General features: G+C 37.9%; 2 protein-coding genes across 2 annotated transcripts in view; one reads left to right on the top strand and one right to left on the bottom strand.

The window, feature by feature from the left end:
• Nucleotides 1-26,117, top strand: part of LOC134675935 (sex peptide receptor) — a 389,420-nt gene that overhangs the window by 167,192 nt on the left and 196,111 nt on the right. The window contains exon 2 of the mRNA XM_063534280.1: nucleotides 15,882-15,913. The gene's annotated coding sequence lies outside the window, so the exon portion shown is untranslated. The remainder of the gene's footprint in view (nucleotides 1-15,881; nucleotides 15,914-26,117) is intronic.
• On the bottom strand, nucleotides 20,385-22,432 carry LOC134675721 (trypsin CFT-1-like). Its single transcript, XM_063534031.1, has 4 exons — nucleotides 22,414-22,432; nucleotides 21,668-21,842; nucleotides 20,931-21,189; nucleotides 20,385-20,681 (listed from the first exon to the last, which is right to left on the bottom strand). Exons 1-4 carry the CDS (start codon nucleotides 22,430-22,432, stop codon nucleotides 20,385-20,387), a joined length of 750 nt encoding a protein of 249 aa, XP_063390101.1.

Raw genomic sequence — 26,117 nt, 5'->3', positions numbered from 1 at the left:
CTCTGTGTATTGCCTTTGATGGATAGTTGCTAGCCAAGACCTAGCTTGGTTCGGGGGGGAGAATATGTGCAAGCATTATTCATTCTCTCAAAATTTAAATCCATTGCCTGTGTTATGGCATGGCAACACCACGATGCACTGCGCAGTCGCGCAATAGACCACGCATTCAAATGGACCAATGAGAGCAGTTTGGTTCTCGGTTAAAAAGATGTCGGGTTATGAAAGTTTTTCTCGGTTCATAAAACTATATTTTACATAGAATTGTGTGATAAGTGAACTCGTTTGACCATAAAAAGATTTGTAACATAACTTTAAGTGTGTGTGCATAAAGATTTACGCTGGGCCCGGTCGAAACATTGAAATCTGTGTGTAAATCAACCAGTGCATATAGCCGCCGTCGCCAGACTCGTCAAAGAGGTATGTGGATTCATTTTTGGTGGTTTGTGTAATGCTAGTACAATAAAACATTTAACCTATGGTTTACAGTTAGTAATTATAACATCGAAGGCAAAAAATACGAACATAACTTTGGTCCTTCGAACCGGATCATTGACCTTTTATTCGCGGCGCGGTTGTTGTAAATAAATACGTACTTATTTTGTGTTTTCAAAATGGCGACGCATAAAACAAATGATATTCGGTTTAATATAGAATGCGACTGGTTGCAATCATCTTTTAATATGATGAAATCTGAGATTAGTTCTAGTATTTTAGCGGCGAGATTACGAAAGTTGGAATCTCATTTCGATAGATTGACTGTGGCGTATGAGAGTTTACTTGAAAGTCTCGAGGTGGAAACCGATGGTGAAAAAATCAAAGACTATAAGGCTCGCTATAATAATGCTGAGTTGCACTATAATAATTTAGATGCAATGTCCTTGGAAAAACCGAACTCGGAGGTCGCAGCGGCCGTGCCTTCAGCACAACGCCCACGTCTTCCACAAATCCATCTTCAGCAATTTGATGGCGATATATTTACTTGGTCCGGGCTTATGAGTCTTTACACCTCGTTGGTAAAGTCCAGGACAGATATTTCAAAAACTGAAAAATTGCATTATTTGGTTTCAAACTTATGCAATGAACCGAAGTCATTAATTCAACATTTGCCAATGACAGATGCTTCGCTAGATATAGCGCTAGAAATTTTGAAGTCGCGGTATGACAATAAACGGTTGCTCGCGGATAGTCATATTTCGCGTATTTTGAATCTAATGCCTGTTAAAAAACAAAACGCATTACGGACACAAATATTGAATCCTTTGCTTGAGTCGACACGAGCCCTTAAGGCTTTGGGTTTCCCTACAGACCACTGGAGCTTCATATTACTCCATATAAGTCTTACGAAGTTATCTATTGATATTAAATCTCGGTTTGAACAAATTTATGGAGGCGTGAAGAAGATTCCTACATTCGAAAACCTAGTTGAATTCCTACAAAATGAATGTCAACTTATTGACACTGCCAATACGTCAGATATAATCGCACATAAAACGGGGAAAAGCGTAAATGTAATTGAACAACGCGTAAACCAGGATCATTCGATTCCTAGCTTGCGGTGCGCTTTTTGTTCTGTGTCGGGGCACGTTATAACAGATTGTTATAAGTTTAAAAATAGTACGCCCACTGATCGCAAAAATTGGGTACGAAATAATAACCGCTGTTTTCGTTGTTTTGGAAACCATTCAGCGGCAACTTGTAACCAATACATTCCTTGTGCACGATGCGGGAATATTGGACATAATTATTTAATTTGTGTGATGGAAATGAGCACACGTGACCCTGTTGAACAATATAATCGGCGTGTACGAAATGAGCGAACTACGAATGCGGCTGTACTAAGTTCTAATGCCACCGCCACGGCGGCCGACTGTACGCGTGCTTGTACTTGTATGTCCGCGCGCTCTGATGCGCCAGCGCCATCTATTGACAACGCGGAATAGCAATTAATTACGAGTAATGTTTCTTCGACGCCCGCTTTGGTTGAAAATGTGATTTTACCAACTGTTATCGTTAGTGTATTATCAAAAAATGCAGAATTTATTAAGACTCGGGCTCTTTTAGATTTAGGTTCTCAAACTACAGTAGTGCGGAGCGGTTTTGTTGAAACTTTAGGGCTAAAGAAACATTACTCTGTTACCTCGTTATCGGGTGTCGGTGACAAAGCTAGTAATAGTAAGCATATAGTGACTCTTACTTTTCGGTCGGAACGTAAGGAAAACGTTATTTTATCGGTAAATGCGGTGGTTTTACGGTCGCCAACGGCGTACATTGCTACTCGGCTCGGTTTATCTAATGAATATTTTTCGGATTTCGGTTATGAACACATGTCTAGGGTGGACATTATATTCGGTTGCGACATACTCGGTGAAATAATTGAAGGAAATAAAATCATTATTCGGAAGGGTGGTCCATATGCTATTGATACAATATTTGATTTGGCGGTTTTCGGTCCATTGCGTGGTATTAATCGGGAGATACCACGTAGTGTGGAATATTTTTCGGGTGTTTCTTTGATTGACACGGTCGAGCGGTTTTGGAAAACGGAAGAGCCTCCTAAGGTCTCTATAAAAGATCCTATGGATGTGAATTGTGAGAATTTGTTTGAAACTACAGTCACTCGAGGGACTGATGGTAAATATGTTGTTCGTTTACCGTTAATACCTAATCATGCGGAGTTAGGTGACTCAAAACCAAATGCGATTAGTCGGTTTATAGCTTTAGAAAAGCGTATGAAATCGCAGCCGGTTTTCAAAGAAAAGTATAAACAATTTATGGAGGAATATCTAGAACTTGGTCATATGAAACTTTCACACTTTGATGTGGACTCTGGGCAGGAATATTTCACTGATTTAAACTTTCACGATTATTAAACATTATCAAACTGCACAACGGGACTTAATCGCGTATTTAAGTTTTAAGATTTACCTCCGACGTTTCGAGGACGGCGTTGTCCCCGTGGTCTCGGAGAAGACCACGAAACGTCGAAACGTCGGAGGTAAATCTTAAAACTTAAATACGCGATTAAGTCCCGTTGTGCAGTTTGATAAGGAATATTTCATTTTGCCACATCATGGCATTTTTAAGAAATCAGGGGACACTGAAAAGATTCGTGTTGTTTTTGATGGAAGTGCGAAAACAACAACTGGTGTTAGTTTAAATGATTGTTTACATTCAGGGGAAAAATTGCAAAATGACATAACTACAATCATTTTAAATTTTCGGTTGCCCTTGATTGTTTTTACTACTGATGTAAAAATGATGTTTCGAATGACATGGATTCATCCTGAAGATCGAAGATACCAGCTAATTCTTTGGAGACGGAACGAAACGGAGCCTGTCCAATTTTTTGAACTGACTACTAATACCTACGGGCTAAAGTCAAGTCCTTTCGTATCGATTAGATGTCTTCACCAGCTGGCTGCAGACGAAAAGGAGCGGTTTCCGAATGCTGCCAGGCTTCTATTAGCCAATGCATATGTAGACGATATAAACGGAGGGGCGGACTCCATTCAGGAAGCTGAAATGCTTATGAATGAGCTAATCGCGATCATGCGAACTGCTGGCTATGAATTGCGAAAATGGGCATCTAACGAACCTCGCTTATTAGCTGGAATTCCCACGGATCATTGTGAAGTTCCTCGTTGTTTTGACAATGACGACAGTACTGGATTTATTAAGGTCTTAGGTATTCAATGGAATCCATCTACGGACACGTTTACCTATAGAGTTAATCTACCTGACGAGCAAGCTACGCCTACTAGGCGCAGTAATCTTTCGTCGTTGGCAAAATTATTTGACCCACTCGGATGGATTAGTCCGGTAGTCTTCAGGGTGAAATTATTATTACAGGAGCTAGTGAGTGACGGAGCTAAACGAGTAGACTGGGATTCACCGGCACCTAGCCACATAGTCGACAAGTGGAATAACATTCTCTCAGACTTACTCAATCTAAAGAAACTGGTTATTCCTAGGTGTTTGAAGTTAAAAAGCGAAGTGTCATACTCTTTGCACGGTTTTTGTGATGGATCGTCTGTCGGTTATGCAGCTGCAGTATACTTGCGAACAGAATGTTCTGATGGAGAAGTCACTGTTCGCCTGGTTATTGCAAAAACAAGAATTTCTCCACTTAAAACAAAATTGACGATACCACAGGCGGAATTAAGTGCCGCAACTTTGCTGGCTAAATTACTGTCTCACGTATATTTAGCACTATGTGAGCTGTCACTTACAATCACGGAAATTATCGGTTGGTGTGATAGCACGATAACTTTAGCTTGGCTGAATATTTCACCCCATAAATTGGATGTATTTCAAGGTAATAGAGTTTCCCAGATAAATGAGCTCAATTTACCAGTTTCTTGGTTTTACATCAATAGTGATTTAAATTGTGCAGATGTTGCATCTCGTGGTTGTACAGCCGCCCAATTGCTTGAACATCCTTTGTGGTGGAGTCCAAAATGGTTACATCGGTCTCGAGAATATTGGCCTAACCAAACCAAGCCAGATTTACCTGAGAACTTGCCAGGATTACGTTCGAAATGTGTGTCTAATAGTCTCGCTTTAGATGACTTTGATTTAATCGATCGGTATAGCTCGTTTGAAAAATTAGTCAACGTGACAGCGCTTTTGTTTCGATTTATGAATAACTGTCGTGGTAGTAAAAATGTTAACAAAAATGTGTCTGTATCGGAACGTCGTTTCGCACTGTCTCGTTTGTTCCAGATGATTCAAAAGAAACATTTCTGTAGTCACATTGAAGATTTATCTGCTGGGAAACCTATTCGAGACTCGTTACGGAAACTTAACTTATTTGTCGACGGACAAGGTTTAATTCGAGTTGGAGGACGTCTTTGTCATTCAGAACTTCCTTATTCGGCCCGACATCCCATTTTACTTCCCGGAAAAGACAAACTCACATTTCTTTTAGTGGAACATTATCATAAGGTGTATTGTCACGTAGGTGCTGACACTTTAGCTTCAATTCTAAGTCGGAATTATTGGATATTATCAATGCGATTTGTAACTAAAAATGTGACATTTAAATGCATTCCATGCTTTAAAACTGCGCCTCGACACCAACAGCCATTTATGGCAGACTTACCTGCAGATCGGGTTCGATGCTGTCGCGTATTTGAAGGAGTAGGGACGGATTTTGCAGGCCCAATCCTCATGAAGAGCAGTAGTTTAAGAAATGCTCGCATTCAAAAGTGTTATTTGTGCATCTTCGTTTGTTTGTCAACAAAGGCGGTACATTTGGAAATAGTTTCTCAACTTTCAGTCGAAGCATTTGTCGCTGCTTTTACTAGATTTGTTTCTCGAAGGGGGTTACCTTCCTTGATTCGCTCTGATTGTGGTACAAATTACGTCGGGACTAACAAACATTTGAAAGATTTATTCATTAACTTAAAGAATCATCACGGCGAGTTAGAACGTGAATTAATCAAAAACCAAATTACATGGCTGTTCAACCCTCCCAGTAGCCCAAATATGGGTGGATTGTTTGAAGCTGCTGTTAAATCCGCTAAAACACACATGTATCGTGTACTCGGTGATCAACGGCTTACGTTCGAGCAATTAACGACATTTTTTACTAAGGTCGAAGCGGTGATGAATTCAAGGCCTTTGTGTCCTCTCAGTTCGGATCCGACAGACTTGGAAGTTTTAACTCCTGGTCATTTCATCATCGGTCAACCACTGGTAGCTCTACCGGAATATCCATTTGAATTAACGAATATAGGCCGTTTGTCGCAATTTCAACAAATTCAAAAACTGACACAACATTTTTGGTCTCGTTTTCGCAATGAATATCTTCATACTCTACAACAGCGTCCTAAATGGACTTTACGTACGAAATCTCCGGAAATTAATGATTTAGTTTTAATAAAGGAAGAAAACTATCCACCTTTACAGTGGAAACGTGGCCGCATTATTAGATTATTGCCAGGAAAAGACGGAATCAATCGTGTAGCTGAATTAAGGGTTCAAAACGGTTCTTTACTCCGGCCTGTTTCAAAACTCTGTGTATTGCCTTTGATGGATAGTTGCTAACCAAGACCTAGCTTGGTTCGGGGGGGAGAATATGTGCAAGCATTATTCATTCTCTCAAAATTTAAATCCATTGCCTGTGTTATGGCATGGCAACACCACGATGCACTGCGCAGTCGCGCAATAGACCACGCATTCAAATGGACCAATGAGAGCAGTTTGGTTCTCGGTTAAAAAGATGTCGGGTTATGAAAGTTTTTCTCGGTTCATAAAACTATATTTTACATAGAATTGTGTGATAAGTGAACTCGTTTGACCATAAAAAGATTTGTAACATAACTTTAAGTGTGTGTGCATAAAGATTTACGCTGGGCCCGGTCGAAACATTGAAATCTGTGTGTAAATCAACCAGTGCATATAGCCGCCGTCGCCAGACTCGTCAAAGAGGTATGTGGATTCATTTTTGGTGGTTTGTGTAATGCTAGTACAATAAAACATTTAACCTATGGTTTACAGTTAGTAATTATAACATCGAAGGCAAAAAATACGAACAGTAATCAACCCTAAAAAGGTAAAATTACGTTGTGGTAGTTTAATACGATGATAGGCATTCTGACAAAGCTTAAATAAGAAATACGAATAGATATTATAATAGGTTTTTGCAGTGCTACTCACCGGTCGTTCCAAATGCCTTCCATGACATCTCCATCCTTTAATTTTTACTTCTAATTATTTAAGTAACCGTCGTATCGTGCCGATTCGTGCCACCAACACGAAAGAAGAGGAAATCCTCTTCTGTTCTCAATCATCGTCATATTAAATATCTTCTTATTTTACTAAATTTAGATTTTTTCATTCGTTCTTTATTCTGTTTAACTTCTTTCTTCTATCCGTCGCCTTTATCTCACCTAAAACGCGCAGTGTGTGCTGCGTGCGGTCTTTTTTTATATTTTCCCGGATCCGGTCCGGATCCGGTGATTTCGACCGGATCTGGTAGCTTTTAAAAAGTGCCGGATCCGGCCGGATTACCGGATCCGCCGGACCGGATTGCAATCCCTAAGTGCTACATAGTACATACCTTTACATTTTAAACATATTTAGGTCTTGAAACTCTTGAAACATAGGAACGTTAGCTTGTAAAGATGTTTGTGAACTCGATTGTACACACAGTACCAAAAGCTTAACCCTTTATCGTCTCAGGAACTACGCAAAATTGAACCCTATCACTTTGAAATAAAGTTCAAAATCAGGTGGGAAATATATTCCCTCCACGATAAGCTGGCCATACACTCCCAATATAAACTATCTCCGTTCGACCAACTGTTTTATAACCGAACCGAAAGCAATATTAGACTATCAGGGGTCGTAAAACGTTCCAGTTTCCAATTTTATTTTTAAACGCAAAGGTTTATGCATTGTGTGACAGCGTTTGTTTTTTCGGCTTCGTGTTTTTTGGCCATTATTTTTCCAGTCATATTTTATTTTTTTATGCATTGGCTGCTAGATGGGTTTAAGAGATTAAGTGCCCCGTTGAATTATCGGTGTTTAACTTTAAGCGGGGGCTAAAGGAAAATTGTAGTTTTATAATGAATTTTTACGGCAAATGCCATAAAAAAACACTTCAAATGTAGACTATATTTGGGTGGGCATAGTTACTTTAAGCAAAACCTTAAAAAATTAAAGTTGGGTAATAATGGGTAATTTTCATTTATTTTCAATTGTATATCGCTACCCTACATACAATAGCAGCATAATTTTAGTATAAAATAGTTAGTTATATAGCCAAGAGATTTGACCAGCGAAATTTTAAACAGAATAATATTTTCAGAGTTATTGAGTTAAATTTTAAAAACCACGCGAACGCCAAATCTTCCGTTCTAACTCCTGCCTTATTTCTGCTTCAGTAAATACTGCCTATTTCTACATTTCAGCAAATTGAACAATCAAAGCCTCCTCTTAAATAGAAACACGTTTCTAAATGGAAATCAACCGCCCCAAGGCGCGACCTTCGTTAAGGATTTGTCGGATTGTCCGTCACTTAGCTAATTGTTTTGTAAGTCAAACTATTAATTATTTGCTGAATTCATGCATGCGTTGGTCGCAGCGTCTACTTTTCAGCTCGGGTAAAAAGCTTTTATATACAGGATGACATTTAAGTCGTGATCAGTAATATGTTTTTCTGACTACATAAACAACGAGCAATTTAATGCCCCTCTGCTTACTAAAATCAGACAATATTTTTATTATTTGTTTGTTTATTTTTTGTCATTTATTTTACTTTTATAAGTGGATTTAGGATGTTACAACGGCTTATTACGATATTTACATTAGAAAATTGAATCGCCTCTTTGAATCAGAACTGTCATTGACATCAATTTTGTCATTTGTCCCAGTTAGAAATAAAATGTAAGTATACTTACTTAATTTTTCATTTGAAATATCTTACAAAGCTGTTTAAATACCACATTGTCACTTGTAAAAGTAAAGTAAATGACAAAATTTTAAAAACATCTTGTCTGATTTTAGTAAGAGTAGGGGAGACCGAGGTGAGTTGTGACAGAGGAGAGTTGGAACATCGTCGATTTTTTGGAATCTATTAACTAGAAACTAGGTCGCAATAGCGCGCGTTTGTTACTTCAAGTTACGAGCTAACAAACGCACACTGTTGCGACCTAGTTTCTAGTTAATATATTCCAATAAATCGACGATGTTCCAACTCACTTCGGTCTCCACTAGGGGCATTAAGTTGCTCGTTGTTTGTGGAGTTAGAAAAACATATTACTGATCACGACTTAAATGTCACTCTGTATTTGCATGGCTGTCCAGCTGTTCCTCTACAAGCACAGATATACATAATAGTACTAGGTACAGAAGACTCACTCTCTAACAAAACGCGTCTGTTACGATTAGGGCAGATATGACTGCTAGGTGGCGCAAGCGCCACGCGCGGATTATAGCTAGCCACCAAAATTGGTGTGGAACGGAGCCACGCCTGCTACAGGTCAGCTTCCTCAACCGGTTTTCGTCTTAATTCGTACTTTTTGGATTTTTTTCAAAGGCCTTGAGGAAGTTTATTAACATAGACTCTCTTTGTGTAGAATATATTTAGTGTAGTTCTAATCGAATGAACTAATTATTTTTAAAATATTAATTAATACCTATGTAATTTAATTAAAACTTCACAACACCGGGCTCTGAAGAAACTTCAAACGAGACCCTTATTCTATGCGTATAAGTTTTCATAACTAAAATAGTTGCCATGAAAGTTATTTCATACTCGTATTCACCCCGAAACTTAAGCGTTTCTTGAACGGTTTGAAGCCACTGAAATAGATTTATGAATTTTGATACTTTTAGAACACCTTCGTTAAAATGATTTGGTTTATTCTTAAATATGCATGTAACACAATATTAACGATTTTACAAGCTTTTATTTAGTTTCACCTGTCCCGTTGTCTGATGTAATCAAATCTTGCAAGTTAAATTGGATCCACTTCCCGGTTTCGGATTGAGCTCAAATTTTGCATGCATGTATAAATCGGACGACAATGCAATATTATGGTACCATGGAGCTGATCTGATGATGGAGACAGGAGGTGGCCATAGGAACTCTGTGATGAGACAACGCAACCTAATTGTGCTCGGGGTTTTTAGAATTGTCTCGATGAGTATTAGTTGTCTGTCGTAAGAAAAGTACAGTCAGCGATAAAAGCTTGTACCAAAAATTAAATTTTTGCCAAAAACTTCATCATCATTGGCCTTTACACGTCTATTGCAGACGATTTATGGTGTAACATACATTACACCGCCTGGGACGGAATTAAGGAAACGCAGGGATGCCCAGCACCTGCATTACCCTCTCGGCTTCACTGTCTTATGCCACAGGAAAGGCGAGCCAATACGTGTGGAGACAGGGTTAGCTGCAGGAACCTGCCGCATATTTCAGGTTGGACCCTACTCGCACCGTCGTGTGTCGTGTGGTGGCCGGCTTTAGAATAGCGCCAACCTTCACATAGGATAGGGTGTCGTACGAGGCGACTAAGTCCACAAACGAAGCAAGAAGCTATTTCGTCACAGGGGAGATGGTCCTCTTAGCATCGTTTTGCAATCCATCTTAGGAGAAGGATACTCCAAAATAAAACCCGGAATGGAGTTGCCAAAAACTTATTTACTATAAAAATGTCGAATTTCTGCTTTCAACCCGCTAGCAAAGAATGGGTAAAAACACGCCAAATAATGTCATGAATACCCATAGCGAAGATAACGAAACCCAACTCAACCCGCGTCAGGAATCAGTGATGCCTCACTGGACTTAAGGTGCAGGGCGTGGGTAGGGTTACCAGGACCCCTATTCGACAAGCGATGTTTGACGTATCGTGTTGATCTCCCGCTGATGTGGGAAAAATCATAAGTTCTCGAATACGTACAATGTCAAAATTTGACATTAACAATCCACAGTTAGGGTGACAAGCAAACCAAACCGAACCACTCTTAGTTTAGAGTGGAGTTTTGGTTGTACCAAATGATATTATCCACCGTTGATGGAATCAACACTCAGTATGCAATAAAATCAACTGTTGATTTGACGTGGATGCGAAATCTGACAGTTGTACATGTCGAATTTGGCCCCAGATACAAATTTAGAATTTCCTGACAAAATTCCTGATTGCCGAATATTTTTCCTGATATTCACATATTTGACGACAAGGGGTGGGGGGGGGGGGGGGCTAGCCGTTAGCGACCCGATTGAGTCGGTACGTGGCATTTATTCCTGACATTTTCGTGTCCCGTCCCCATTCCTGACAAAAGGCTAAAATTCCTGACATGTCAGGAAAATTCCTGTCCTCTGCTAACCCAAGGCGTGGGATGTTCGATAGGGTAGCTAATATAGCTATATGTCAGTATTCAGGGTGACCGTTCCTTAAAAAAAATAAGGTTTTAGTAAAAAAACGATTTTTTTTATTCAGACTGTGTTTTTCTTTAGGCAATAAGATCGAGACAATTCTAACACGACCACAATAAGGTTGTTTTATCATAGTTCCTATGGCCAGTTCCTGTCTCCATCAGATCAGCTCGATGGTACCTGAAGTCAGAATTAGTGATGCCTCACTGTACTTTTGGTGCAGGGCGTGGTAATATTCGATAGGGTAGATATATTATGTCGGTTTTCAGGTCGATTCTCAAAGGAATGATGGCATGGCATGGTCCATGTTTTTATATATTTATAAATGTAGATACCTAGGCGTTGTAATAGTTAACGTTATGGCTTACTAGATCATTGTCGGACATTTATAGGCATTAAACAGTCGGACTTGTTAGTCGGAGCGACAAGTGGGGCCAGAAGGGTGGTGCGGGATTAAATAGCGCATTGCAACACCTTGCTAGCATTTAAAAAAAGCCCCACAAAAGGCGGGAATTTGAATCATACGATCTTACCCGGTGTCCAATCTTACTTACGAACTTAGTCGAACTCACCTTACCAACTCATCAGAACTGCTGGATTTAACCACTAAATTGAGCATTAAGGATGACTTAAGTACGCTAGAACGGCCCGACACTTACATATACCACGTCTGCAAAGTCTCTCACGGATGTTATCCCGTCAAAATAGAAATAAAGACACAGCTTATTTCCTAAGCCATTATTTGAGAACATTTGTGCGACCGCCGTCGCGGAAATAAAATGCGATTTAAGCCGTTAAAGGCGAACGGCTCAATCAGCCAAGTGTGGCGGGGCGATCTCGGTTGGCAGAGTTCCTATTTGACACCTGAGCCCTGTAGTGTTTGTGCTACCCTATGCCTCACCCCTACGCGCAAGCACGTTCGCGTTATTTTAACAAAATATAGCGTAATTCGCCAGTAACTGGCCACCCTAAACTAAAAAGTTAATTAAGTACAAGGTTTCAATAACTGGCAAGCCTTCATTAACTAGCCACCTTACTCTAAAATGAATTATCAATCATTCGTATCATTGACGCCACACCTTACATGGCGATCCTGCCAGTGCGGCTATGCGCTTGGTATTACGATTTGAATGCTTTTTATACCGCGTCAGTGGCAAACAAGCATGTGGCCCGCCTGATGTAAGAAGTCTATGGACGCCTGAAACTCCAAAGGTGTTACATGCGCGTTGCGGACCGTAACACTTCGCACCCTCATTGAGCTCTGCCAAACTTACTCACCGGCAGGAACTCAACAGTATGACTAGGGTCTAGTGTTAACCTTTTCGACGCCGAGTCAAACACAAAATCTGTCACGCGGACGCCACGTCACCGAAGTGTCAAAACTGAAAGTGAACTTTATGCATGTGCACGTAGGTGTATATTGCTCTGTGATCGATTAATCAGTCTTTGTTGTTGAACCTGCGGTGCTGATATATCGGTTATTGGCATCCAAAAGGTTAATGAGCTGCTATTTTACACCCAGTCAGGCGTGGCTCACTCTGCGATTTCGTTGCTTTGCTACAGGTAGCTAAAACTCCATCCGTTCGACCCCAATTTTGGGGTTTTCCATAAGCCGCGCGTGGCGCTGTCGCCACCTAGCGGCGATATCTGTGCTGATCGTGACAAACACGTTTTGTTAGAGAGTGAGTCTTCTGTACCTAGTACTATTATTTATTCTGTGACCCAGTAGGATCAAACATTCTCTCTTTTATTATTCACCCGCCGAATCGCGCCACATCCGAATGCGCACAATTCTCGTTCACTCCAACTGAAAAAGTTCATCCCGGTAATGCCTCGTACTCGTGTGAAGACGCCTTTACAAAGTGAAAAATATACTGGCAACTCACAATAGCATGTATCTTTTCTGACATTGTCGTTGTAAAGTGAACTGTATGTACTTGGAGTTAAAGTTTACTTTATTTTTAAGCGGTTCTTGAAATAAAATGTTGCTGAAGTTATTAAAAATGGAGGTTTGTTAAGAGTAGGTACTTTATTTTATGAGGTTAAGTTTTGATGTATGTGTTATGTTTTAAATGGTTCTTCATTTTGATGCGGGGTTTTTGAGCAACAACGTCGAATCTCATTATTTTTCCTTTTGTTACTAAGGCCATACCTACACCCCAGGCCAAAAGTATGGAAACATGTTTGTATGACAGTAAGAAACTATGATATTCATGCGATGGATTTTTATACTATTACTAAAAATAATAATAGAACATTTTAAAAGTAAATAACTCAAATTCTGGTTACGATAATCGTCAGTTCAACATTTTGTGAGGCAAATAGCGATATATGTAACTTTTTCCGAATTTTAACCCTTTTATAAGGCACATAAGGTGTCAGAAATTATGCAAAATTGAACTCTATCACTTTGAAACAAAGTTCAAAATCATGTGGGAAATATATTCCCTGTGCATTTTTAATCTTGCGTGGTCTCATAATGTTTTAAGTAAGTACTTTACGGAACCCTATAAAAGTACTGTTGTAGATATAGGTATTATTGTATTGTTTGTGGATTATTAAATTTGTGCTAGGACAACCGTAAAAATTGCTTTCATCTAAAAATAGATCAAAAATATCCTTGAATCACTTCAAAAAAATAATAACGGTATAAAAAATGAGTTTACAATTTTGTTCGCATTTTTCGCTAGTAATTTTCAAATTTTCCTGGTTTTTTATTGGCATTTTATATTATAAGTGTAGGAAAACTTCCTCATTTTCATCAAATTATATTAGAATGTAGTCAGCCTTATGGACAAGTCACTCTTCCGCAGGGGACAGATTTAGGGGGTCTATAGAGTGACATTCCATTTCCAACTGCAGCTGCAATACTGTTCATTTTACTATGAAAATTGACAGTGACAGCGACGCGTTTTCATAGTAAAATGAACAGTATTGCAGCTGCAGTTGGAAATGGAATGTCAATTTATGATAGGTGGGTAAGTTTTATTTAAGCTTTCAATAGAGTTTAATATTATATCCGCCATAAATGGCTTCGTATGTGGTAAAGGGTTAAAAATGTATAAATGTAGTATATTTACATATGTAAGTACAATTAACCTAGTTTATAAGCAACAGACTAACAAATGTGGACTGTATTTGTCTGAATAAAGAAATTATTTATTTATTTATTTTATTTTTTTACTTAGTTTATGCTTAATTTTAATAATAGTTTATAAAGTCTTGTTATTGTAGTTATAATATATCTTCTTCCTTGAAAATAGTTAAGCTTATGTCTGGTAACTTTTATGTTCGAACTAGGTAGGTACGTAATATAATATTATAACAATATGAGAAAAAAAAATGTTTTTACCAATAATGTTCCAGAAAAGCATTTTTAGCGTTTTCGCAAATGAACACTGAAAAAAAATTGTAGAAAAATAATTGAATTTAAGTACATACTTTTTTCATTCATTCATTCATTTCATAAATGTGTTGGCTTCAGATCTGCGCATGCTTCAAATATTATATGTCCTCCCAATCGTTCTCTACACGCAAGTGAGTACCCAACCACCATGAAGCTTGATATCGATACGAAACGGTCAAAGAAAACCCTTCGATCCAATGGGGAATCAGAGATAAAATCCCAATATACGGGTCGCTTTGTAACTGATATGTTATAATACGATGGGTCGCGGTCGCGATAAGAGTATTATTCCATGGAAGTACTTATGGAAATGATAACAGTTTATATTTGCTCTGTTCAGCATTTAACTTCTAAAACGGATAAATATCTTTAAATAACGTTCCGTTTACCAATTACATTCTTAAATAAACCTAAAGTGTATTCATCCTTACTTGTCCTATCATGTAAACAAACACTTCTCGAAGACTTTCTGCCGTATTCGAACTTCAAGATATTCACAAGAGACGACACGTACTAGATCCATTCTAGATACGTTATAGTTTAGATATCAACTAGTTCTCTTTTGCAGCGCAATTCGGGCAACCAATGTCACTTTTACGTTAGATAGAGTAAGATATCTATTAGATGTGAATTGGATCTCTAAGTCACATCCTGTAGAAATCGTTCAAGAGTATCTCCAGAATCGCGCAAATCTCAAATTTAACAGGTTAGATCTTAAACATATCGTTATCGGATCTTGGTGATGTCTAAAAGATATCTATTTCAAAATCCGAATCGGGCCCTTTATCACATTTTTCTCTGGAATTACACAATGGATTTTCATATTCCTTAATGCTTCCTTAGCATATCTATTTATTCCTCGTACCTATATCTTACAAAAATAAAGTATCAAAACGTAAGTTAAAAAAAAATAATATTAACTTTATTGAATCAATATAAATGTTGTATAAAAACTTATGAACTAAAATTATACTAAATTAATAGAAATAAAACCTAAACTACAATAAAAAATCGCCCCTCGGCAGGGTACCGTAGACGCTGGCAGCATTACCTCGCTGAATTGCAATGCTTATGCGTTGTGCGAGGAAGCTGCCAGCCCTACGGTCCCCAGTTACATCCACCAGCCTCTTTGCTAAGTAAGTTACATAAAAAAATTATTTTACATAAATAATTTTTGTATTTGTTTGATGTCACCTACATTTTATCGAGTTATGTTCTTCATGTGTTTGTATAGGTACTGTGTATATTTGCAATGTTTAATTTCTCGGTGTATTGGCTTGTATGTAATGCTGTACGAATATGATGGTCGTATTTGTCTACGTTACAGTGTGATAAAACGATGTCCGTCTCTTTCTATCCCGCAGAGTTAAAAAGTGACAGTTGTTTTATCACGTGAATAACTAAATGTGGATAAAGCGATCCATAATAGGCTTGCTGTATAAATATATATTGTTAGGTAATAAAATATTGCTAAATAAATATATTACATATTATATAACGGGATTGGCTACTATATAATAGGTATTTGTATATCGGGAATGGTTTATTTTCCACATTTGTAATACAAATATGTATTTATTGTTTCAGATGCCTGCTGAATTGTTTTGAACTTTTAATAGGTGAGTTATATATATTTATTAAGTATATCTTTGACTGTATTTTAGTGCTATGAAAAATGAAATTGAAATAGTTTATTTCTTTGATCGCAATTGATTTTTACCTGTGACAGGTACCTAGCTTATTTCAAAGAACAGTTAGTATCTCTATATCATCACAATTGGCAGGCGTGGCTCACTCCGCGATTTCGTCGCTTTGCTACAGGTAGCTAAAAGTACGTCCGTTCGACCACAATTTTGGGGTTTGCCATAAGCCGCGCGTGGCGCTGTCGTCATCTAGCGGCCATATCTAAGCTGATGGTGACAGACGCGTTTTGTTAGAGTGAGTCTTCTGTACCTAGTACCTACTATTATTTATTCTGTGCAATTGGTTTATCTCTTACTTATATTTTAGATGTATTACAAAATTTTGTATGTATGTAACTTAAATTCTATAATCTTTTTCTGGAATCACTACTAGTAGAATGAACCCTAATAATGCCAACACACTTACCTAGTCGCGTTTCCACCCATAAAAGTGAAATGTCCAATCCAATTTCCCTGAAAAACTCCAAATAATTCAAAAGAACGGCACCATTTTACTGCCCAATAGTCATTGTCTGAATATTTTACTCTTTATAGCACGAGTTATAGCAAAGAGAATTTGAAATAGAGGCATATTCTCAAAGTAAATTATGTAATCAGTACATTTACTGCCATCTTTCGACACCAATGATTAAAACTTTTAGAACGCTATTTGACTTTGATCCTAATTTTTCACTGATATATGTTAAATTTTTTAAATGTCAAAAAGTATCGCCATCTACTCGAGGATAGGCCAAAGGTATGATGCCATCTTTCCGAGCGATGGCGCCATACCATTGACCTACTGTCGAGTAGATGGCGGTACTTTTTGACATTTAACAACAGTGAAAAATTAAGGATCAAAGTCAAATGGCGTTCTTAAAGTTTGAACCATTTGTGTCGAAAGATGGCAGTAAATGTACTGACTACATAATTTACTTTGACAATATTCCTCTAGTTTAAATTCTCTTTGATTATAGTCTAAGGGACCCTTTAAGTGGGTTCGATGAAACCGCATGATAAATAAGCTAGTTTACGGGAAGGGTTGGGTGAGCGTTTTAGTTATAGGCACCAGGTTTGATTTATTTAAGATCGTAGTAGTTTTAGAATATATAAACTCTGTTCATTCTATATTAGGCTCAGTCTGATGAAAATAGGTACCTATACAATTTTCAGTTTAAACCATTTGCAAATGGACCATAACAAATAGTTTATGGCTTATGAGTTATGATTAAATAAGTTTTTGGCAAAATTTTAGGTACAAGCTTTTATTGTTAACTGCACTTTTCTTTCCACAGACAACTAATTTATTACTCATTATTAATTAAATACTCATCGAGACAATTTAAAAACTCCAAACATAAGGTTGCGATGTTTTATCACAGAGTTCCTATGGCCACCTCCTGTGTCCATCATCAGATCAGCTCAAATGTACCATAATATTGCATTGTCACCCGACTTTCATACGTATGCAAATTTTCAGCTTCATCGGAAACCGGAAAGTGGGTCAAATTTAACTTGCAAGATTTGACCAGTACAAACATACCTATAACTAAGTACTGTGGCGTTCAAAAGTGCATGGATAGATGTCGACCGTAATGACTTAATATTACGGTTGAAACATCTACACGCACTTTTGAACGCCAGTGTACATAGTTAGGTACAGTCACCTGCAATAATATGTTACTCATCGAAGGCCTCAAAAATATGTGACACGCTTTTATGGCTCTACAAATAAGATCGTGTCAGATATTTTTGCGGCCTTCGTTGCGTAACATATTATTGCAGGTGACTGTACATAGGATACAAATAATGCAAGATAAGGGGATCCTATCTCGTCGCATAATAATTGATTGTCATAATGTAATGTTACGCATAAAACTCTTTTCGCATATTTTTTCTCTAGCTGAAACAGTAAGTATTTTCGAAAATATTTTGCATAGGTTGTGTAGAATAGGGTAGGTTAGGTTAGGTTTGTGTTATAATTTCTCAGAAATGTTAATATTTCCAGCACAATAACAATTATGCGAAATGAGTTTTATGCGTAACATTACATTAGGACAATGAATTATTATGCGACCCAATATGGACCCCAAGTTAAGTAAAAGCTTGTAAAAAGGGAAAAAACTAGCTTTTTTTCATGTTCAATTTGAAGGGGCACCTATAAGGTGGTTAGTATCAGATGACCACTAGTACAAAAAGGGTTAAAGGACTACGTAATATTTCAGCAATATAAAGGATGACTCACCTGGCTGAACAGTGACTACGTGCATTCTTTCCATAGAAAACGAAGCGCCGGAAGCTCCGACCCGGCCCCATCCCGGTCTATCCTTAAGGGATCATCCATTAATTACGTCACACGAATTTCTAGGTTGTTTGACCCAATCTTGTCACAGTTGGTCACATTTTACAAACCCCTCCCCACCTGGTGTGACGTCACATTTTAGGCAATTTTGTTTTCAACAAAATCGGCAATACTAACTCGGCATTATTTTTTAAATAAAAAAATATTTTTGGTAAAAGAAATATTAGTAATTTTATAACATAAAACTAATTAGGAACGAAAATTGCCTACTTCCAAAACCTCATCATTTAAATGTACAGCGAATAAAAAAAATATGTAGGTATAAATTAATTATGCATTTGTATTTGTATTTAATTTTCAGTTAGGTACTGATGAATAGTGATGAAGTTAAAATGACGTCACAATGTTTGTGACTCCCCCCTCCCCCATGTCACAACATGTCACATTTTCTTGACCCCCTCCCACCCCCTAAACGTGCGACGTAATTAATGGATGACCCCTAACTAGCCTGATATAATAAATACCTCATATTAAGGAAACAACCTACACCATTACCCGGGCTGAGGGTGAGTCGGAAAAATTGCTTCTCAACTCGATACTTCGCAGCATACTCGAATATTGTTCAAGGATCCTTCGCCCTTTAGTTACGAGAATTAAAGTTCTAGATATGTCTCATTGTTTAGTTTGATATCCTTTCCTAAAAGATGGCGCTGTTTTACAGGAAAACTAGGTAACGCTAGTTTGTCATAGTTGATATAACTATAACTACACCTTATAAAAGAAGATCTCTTAATTCGCGATAAACTCAAAAACTTCTACCAATTTTCACCTACCAATTAGACATGAATGCAATAGTTCGCAAATGAAAGATTCAAATGAAGTACTTCACTTGATGTCACTCTTTCATTCACTAGTTCAGCTCGGATTCATTTAGTTCTTTACTTCAGCAGTTAAGTTTAAAAACCTTTTCGTTTACTTGCTCATTCGCTTAGATAGTGACAAGGACGCCATTTTGAACCTTCGATTCATAAATTTGTTTATTTGAGTGATTCATATTGAATGAAATTATCTACCAAATCCTTCATTCAACTCAATATATCCGCGAATGAGAGAAATGAAACCAGTACTTTTGATATAGATGGATCTGGATGAATGGATCTATTTTGGCAATTTTAGAATTATAAAAAAAACATATCCATCTTTGGATCACTAATTTACATATGTGTACCAAATTTCATCTTAATTGGTCCAGTAGTTTCCGAGAAAATAGACTGTGATAGACGGACAGACAGACGCACGAGTGACCCTAAAAAGATGGCACATCCAGCAGTATAGGTACTTACAATACATTCTCGTGAGGACCCTTCAGCGCGCGATCATTTTTCTCCGACCTTCCATCACAAGAATCTCGAGGGCCAGTTAAAAGCCTCGGTAAGTGCCACAATTGTGTCAAAGGTATAAGTGTTATTACTTGACAAATAATTTGAGATGAAGCGACAGCTGATTGGTTCATATATGGGCATTTTCACTTAAAAGTATAGCATTTACTTTTTTTTTGAAATCCATCAACTTTTGGGTTATTTCTACTCAGAAAATAGAACTTCTTACTTATCTATAACATGACAGGTGATCACGTGATGCTTTCCATAGAAAACGATGCACCGGAAGCTCCGGTCCGGACACGGCCCGGTCTAACATGAGTCATCCTTAAGGAAGGAGGGGACGGGCACATCATCACATTACTAATTTTATTAGCGTTTTAAGGTTATATCTATCTAAATTGAATGTATAGTCGACGTCAAGGATATGTATACATTATACGCCTTATTACAAGGGAGTAAGGTGCAAAAGTGTAAACATATCTTTGACGTCTACTGTACCTTACTCTGGCTGTTTAGAAAATATCTACTGTCTATATTCGCTGTTATTGTCTGTTCACAATACCACGAAAAAAAGAAAGAGAGAAAATAGAAAAAGGCATTTTATTCGAAGTTCTCAAAAGTGAAACAAACATATTCATATTATTTATTCACAATATTTATAGTATTCCATGTCATTTTTATATATAATAGATAGATTATATAATTATTCGAAATCAACTGTCAATTAAGCATTAACCTGAATCCATTCAGTAACCTTCGATACCCTGGCGTTAACACCAGGATACCTTGCGAGCGCGCACTGTTCCCCCCACGAGCACACCCCCACGACCACTCCATTGTATATGAGGGGGCCACCAGAGTCCCCGCTGCACTGGTCCCTCCCTCCTACATCTAGCCAGCCTGAGCAGAGCATGTTGTTGGTAACGTCGTATCCTAGCTCGTTGTAACGGGTTCTGCAGACTGCTTGGTTCACTGTCCAGATCTGGACGTGGCGGAGCTGGTCGGAAGTTGGACCGGTGACCTGGTTATACAATACAATACAATAAATACAATACAATACAATACTCTTTATTGCACACCTCACATACTCCGCCGCAGACAAAACATCCTCCAGACTGAGCATAGTCGCGCTATACCCCCTCTGCCACGCATATGGTAATTTTACTCCATGTTCGAGTCGAAAGTGTCTTTGTGTGACGTCCGTGTCTTTGAATGAACTAATATTTTAAGTGACTTTAAAAATCGCTCCTAAAACTAAAGTTATACTTACATCAGTCTGTCCCCATCCTGCAGCCCAAACTTCAGAATCATCAGGCATAATATACCCAGGGCCAGCTATAGGAGCTGGCTGCACTACCTCAGTGTGAACAATGATGGTAGTCGAGCGGACTATAGCAACGTCAACGTCCAGGCTACTAGGGTTGTAGCTTGGATGGATGATGTTCGCTAGGACGTTGTGGACAACGCCACCGTTGTTGGCGTAGGAGGAACCAACTCTGAATCGGTATCGGTTAGGTTCTATGAAGTACCTGTAATGAAAATGATTTATAGGCAAAATCGAAGCTAGGAGACGAAGAGGAAAACCACGAGCAAGCTATACACAACAACTACAAGCAAAAACAAATGTCGTGTCTTACAGGGACCTAAATAACCTGGCCGAGGACCGCGAAAACTGGCGCATACTCCACCAACAAGAGCCATGCTCTTAAAGTATGATGATGATGAGGCAAAAAACATGACAAAATTGTACAGTGGTCCCCAAACAGTGTCATTAGATACAAGGAAACATTAACTACGAAGAATTCTGTAGTTTCTAATAGTTTCGAATGGAGCCCTTTATAATCTGAGGGGCTACCGCGAAAACCGAAATTCGCAAATTGCGGGGATCGTTCTCTTTTACTCCAATGAAGGCGTAATTGGAGTGTCAGAGAAAAATGCCCGCAATTTGCGAACTTCGATTTTCGCAGTTATAGCCCTGTGTATTCAAAACTTCATTCAGGTACTTACCAAAAGCAATGAGCAGCGGTCAAAATGGATCTCGCATTTATAATGGTGGCTCCACAAATTTGTCCATAATAGCTCAAATCCCATGACATGAGCAGAGCAGCTTGGAACGGGTACTGTTCAATAGTGGTGAGTTCGCCACCCACTATTCTTTGGGTGGCTAATGGATTAGGGACAGCTGTCAATTAAAATCCATGCAAATACAATATAGTCGCACCAATAAAAGTCTGCAGCGGTTTTGATAGCCCACGCAGTGGAAGTGTTATTTATACGTCATAATTTCATAGAAGTTTGACGTTCAAAAAGGACACTTGCACTGCGTGGGCTATCAAAATCGCTGCAGACTTTTTACGGTCTAACTCTAGCTTTATTTCGCTCAACATGCAAGTTGCAGAAAATTTCCAAAAACGAAAACATTACGACATGAAACTTATTGGTTTGAAAAGAAAATGTTTTTAAATAATAAAAAAAACCGCTATACAGAGTGGCCAAAAATAAGTGCATTCCCGTTTCCAGGGAGGTTTTGGGATTATACTGAGCTACTTTTACTATGGGATCACACCCCGAAATATCGCGAATAAAAATTGACTGTTTGGTTTGGACTATGGGAGGGTGAGGGTACGAGTATCCCAAAACCTCCCTGATAACGGGAATGCACTTATTTTTTAGCCACCGTGTATATAACTACTTACATGTTCATTAAATATACATATATAATTATATATCGTCGCCGTAGAGCGAAAAGTCACCAAATCGTTCATTGGTCATTTTTGGTTATGAGGGTTTAAAGAAAAAATAATTTAAAAAAAATTTACTGAAATTATCTTAAGATAAAATTGTGGTTTTATATGTGTTTATTCATTGGAAACTGCTATTCTTTGGGCTCAAAATGGATTTATATTATTCACACTAACGATTTAGGAGCTATAGGCGATAATTAATTTTTGCCCTTAAATATTACACCTTAATTATGACTTAGTGATTTTTTGAACGAAGTTATTGATTTTTTGCCCACATTTTAGTGCGTCTAGATTTAACTAAGTAAAGTTAGTCGTATTATGACTGTTGTGATAAAGTGAAAATACGTGTTAGTTAAAAACTACTTACTATAATATTTTTTTGGATTCTGCTTAATTCAAGGATCAAATGAAATCACGTCATTTAAAATTATGCGAACACTTTATTAAAACAAATCAAATTAAAATGGACTACAAATCAAATAAAGTTGACCTACAAATCAAATTAAAAGGACTGAACACAGCAGATGCTGGAGCTGACTCATACAAATATTTCTCCTGAAATAAGTCCTCAATCTCCAATGTCTATGTTGCTTCTTTGTCTTCCAGGGTAGCTAAAAAATTCTGAAATAGATGCAACTAATTAGTTACTAAGCCAATTTGCGGTTAAGTTGGATAAGTTACGTTTAAGGGATGATCACGTTAGAACGAGGGCTTAACGAGTCCAGGCCGTTAACAATGCGCACTGAAGAAAATACCACCCTATTACAATCGCATGTCGTCGGCCTGGACCGTTCTCGGGCCGGACACAGCACGTTACCGTTCTAGCGTGAGTCATCTTTAAACCAGTACGGTTACCATCAGTTTGTCACTGACATAAACGCCGTCGAGAACGTAATTTACTTTCTATACATCCCGTTTGCACTAATATGCGAGTGCGAGCGAGATGTATAGAAAGTAAATTACGTTCTCGACGGCGTTTATGTCAGTGACAAACTGATGGTAACCGTACTGGACCTCATTTAGCATGATGCGTAATATCAAGTGGTGCATGACATGCTCTTATGTATGCGAAATGATTGTTGATGATCGCTTTAATGATGATGCACCTCAGACTCTCACCTTTATGTGTTTATTTTATTGTATGCTTCTTTAAAAATTAACAGCTAATATATTTATATATGTATTATGTTCGCGTGCAAAGAGAGTTGAAACGCATGCTAGCGTTACACATCAGCACACAGCTTCCATACGGCTAAAATAGTCGAATTAAGAATAGTGCTTCCGTGGTACATAATGACAATGACATTATTTTTAAATAAAAGAAAGTATAACTATAAAAAGTTATCACCGTTTTCAGCACTATGACATAATTCGGTAATCGGTTAGTGATATTGATGATAAAAACACAGGCTTGTTAAACACACAACACAATGCAGGCAACACCAAGTACGGTCACGAAATTTAATTTACAGTACATATGGTGCTACATTACCGCACTAGTGCGATAATAAGCACATTTCGTAACTATGTCAAAAATTTGACGGGCCATATTATGTACTGTAAAACGTTATACGATACACGTGCGAAAAGGTAATTCGCAACTCGTGTCGATTTAAAACACTCCCTTCGGTCTTGTTTTAATTTATCGCCACTCGTTTCGCATTTCCTCTTTTCTGCACTTGTAGCGTAATGTAGGTACTATTCTTCCACACTTCGTACCTTTGTCACAGTGACAAGTTGACAACCAATAATGAAAGCCGCCAGAAATTTCATGTTGTTCTCACTGTGACAAGGTACGATGTGTGGAAGGAATTAAATTTCGTGACCGTACAATCATCTTAAATACGGATTATTATATTTTAGTAAATAATTGAGTAAACATGTAATGGTTATTGTAGTACGAGTATGTAAAAAAGCATTTTGTTATTAGGCACACACACCCACAAGCTTTAGTAATCACACCGATATAACAAAATTTTACTTGTTTCGTTCCACATAATCCTGTTCCTTTTGGCTTACCCCATACAAGTACTTCTAAACTTGAATCTATGAAATAGCATTTCATTTTAAAAACAGTTTTTGATAAAAAAAAAATTACAATAAAATAACAAACTGACACCAAAAACACTTACCTCGTTATCCAAATCATCTTTCTTTTTTATCAAATCCAAGCGCGTGTCGTACTAAACTTAATCTCGGTACACGCAATTATTATGTAGCAAACAGTAACTACACGTAACTAGCAAGCTACTGTTACACATGCTCTAAAGTATCATGCTAAAAAGCGTGCTATTAGTATGCTCAATACGAGCATGCTTATGAGCAGTTTACATTTGCTAGCAATAGGTATGCTAGTTTTAAGTATGCTCCTGAATAAGCATGTGCACATGCCATTTTATAGCGTGCTCTCTCGCTCTCTGTCGGTTCAAATAAAGCCATGGACAATCAAACTGCTATCCGTATGGAGCTGAATAAGATCATCCTTTTGCTGGCGATGCAATGCATCCAGAAGCTTATATCAGCTCGACAAAAAAAGAAAAGAAATAGAAAGATTTGGGTCCGTGATTGGATATCTAGCAGACAGGACTTCGGAGCAAGTGCTCAATTGCTTACAGAAATGCGAATAGAAGATGCTGCGGGTTATAAAAATTATTTGCGGATGCTACCGCATCAATTTGACTTTTTACTCTCTCAAGTTGAAAGCGCTATATACAGAAACAAGATACTAGCATGATCAATAAGCAAACCTGTTCACACGCGCTAAAAGCACTAACCCCCTCCCCCCCTCCATCCGCGCTGCAGGTAGCATGACCAAAAATCGCACGACCGTTGATTTTTGAGCAAACTCAAAATGAGCATGCTCATTATTAGCAATGTTTCGACACACATACTACTAAGTAGCAATTGCTCAATAGTGGCATGCTTTCGTGCTAGTAATCAGCATGTGTAACAGTAGCTTCACTGTCGGCTCATGCGCAACTACTTACTGGCAGGTCGACGCGGCGGAGGGAGTCGCAGCGGTCGGTATCGGTGCGGAGGACTGCGGTACTGGGCGAAAAGTCACCAACTTGCGAGCGAATTTCAATCAAATCACGTCGACGTACAGTACAGTCTTTATTGTAAAATTAATTAAATATGATTAATTATTGTATTATATATTTTTTTGTAGGGCAAAACTCATTAAAATTGTATAATTAATTATCGCTTTGGTTAAATGATATACATTGCCTTACAACTTTGAATAAAAAATAACTAAATAGAGTTAGTTAATTTTCGCTTTCACACTTTTGACATACCAGGTATTCAAAAAGTAACTAAGTAAATTAAGTGACTTTTTGAATGAGGTTCTTCGTGGTTAAATAGTTTAGTAATACTTAGGGAAAAAATAACTAAAATGACTTAGGTACGCTCCTAAATAAGTTACAAGAAGTTTAAAAATGTATAACGGAATTAGGTATTTTTCGACTAAAATATTGAATCCCAAGTGAGTTTTTAGTTAGTTCTTTAACTTTGTAAAATTGATACTATGATCTCTATTGCTACCGCAATAAGACTGAAATTTGGAGAAAAAAAATGCGATTTTGATGACATTACTAAGTCAATTTTGGCCATTTTGTGATTTGGTGACTTTTCGCTCTACGGCGACGATATAATGTTTTAGTTTGTTACATTCAATAATTTTGTTGATAAGTGATAAGTTGCCGATGAGTTCC

The sequence above is a fragment of the Cydia fagiglandana genome, chromosome 23, assembly GCF_963556715.1.
Source record: "Cydia fagiglandana chromosome 23, ilCydFagi1.1, whole genome shotgun sequence".
NCBI lineage: Eukaryota > Metazoa > Arthropoda > Insecta > Lepidoptera > Tortricidae > Cydia > Cydia fagiglandana.
This window is presented reverse-complemented; position numbering and strand designations above follow the sequence as displayed.

Excerpts from the sequence above, each read along its gene's own strand:
- LOC134675721 (XM_063534031.1), bottom strand. Across the intron at positions 21,190-21,667 it reads ACCGCTGCTCATTGCTTTTG|GTACTTCATAGAACCTAACC; the intron begins GTAAGTACCTGA and ends TTTTCATTACAG. Across the intron at positions 20,682-20,930 it reads CAGGATGGGGACAGACTGAT|GTCACCGGTCCAACTTCCGA; the intron begins GTAAGTATAACT and ends TTGTATAACCAG.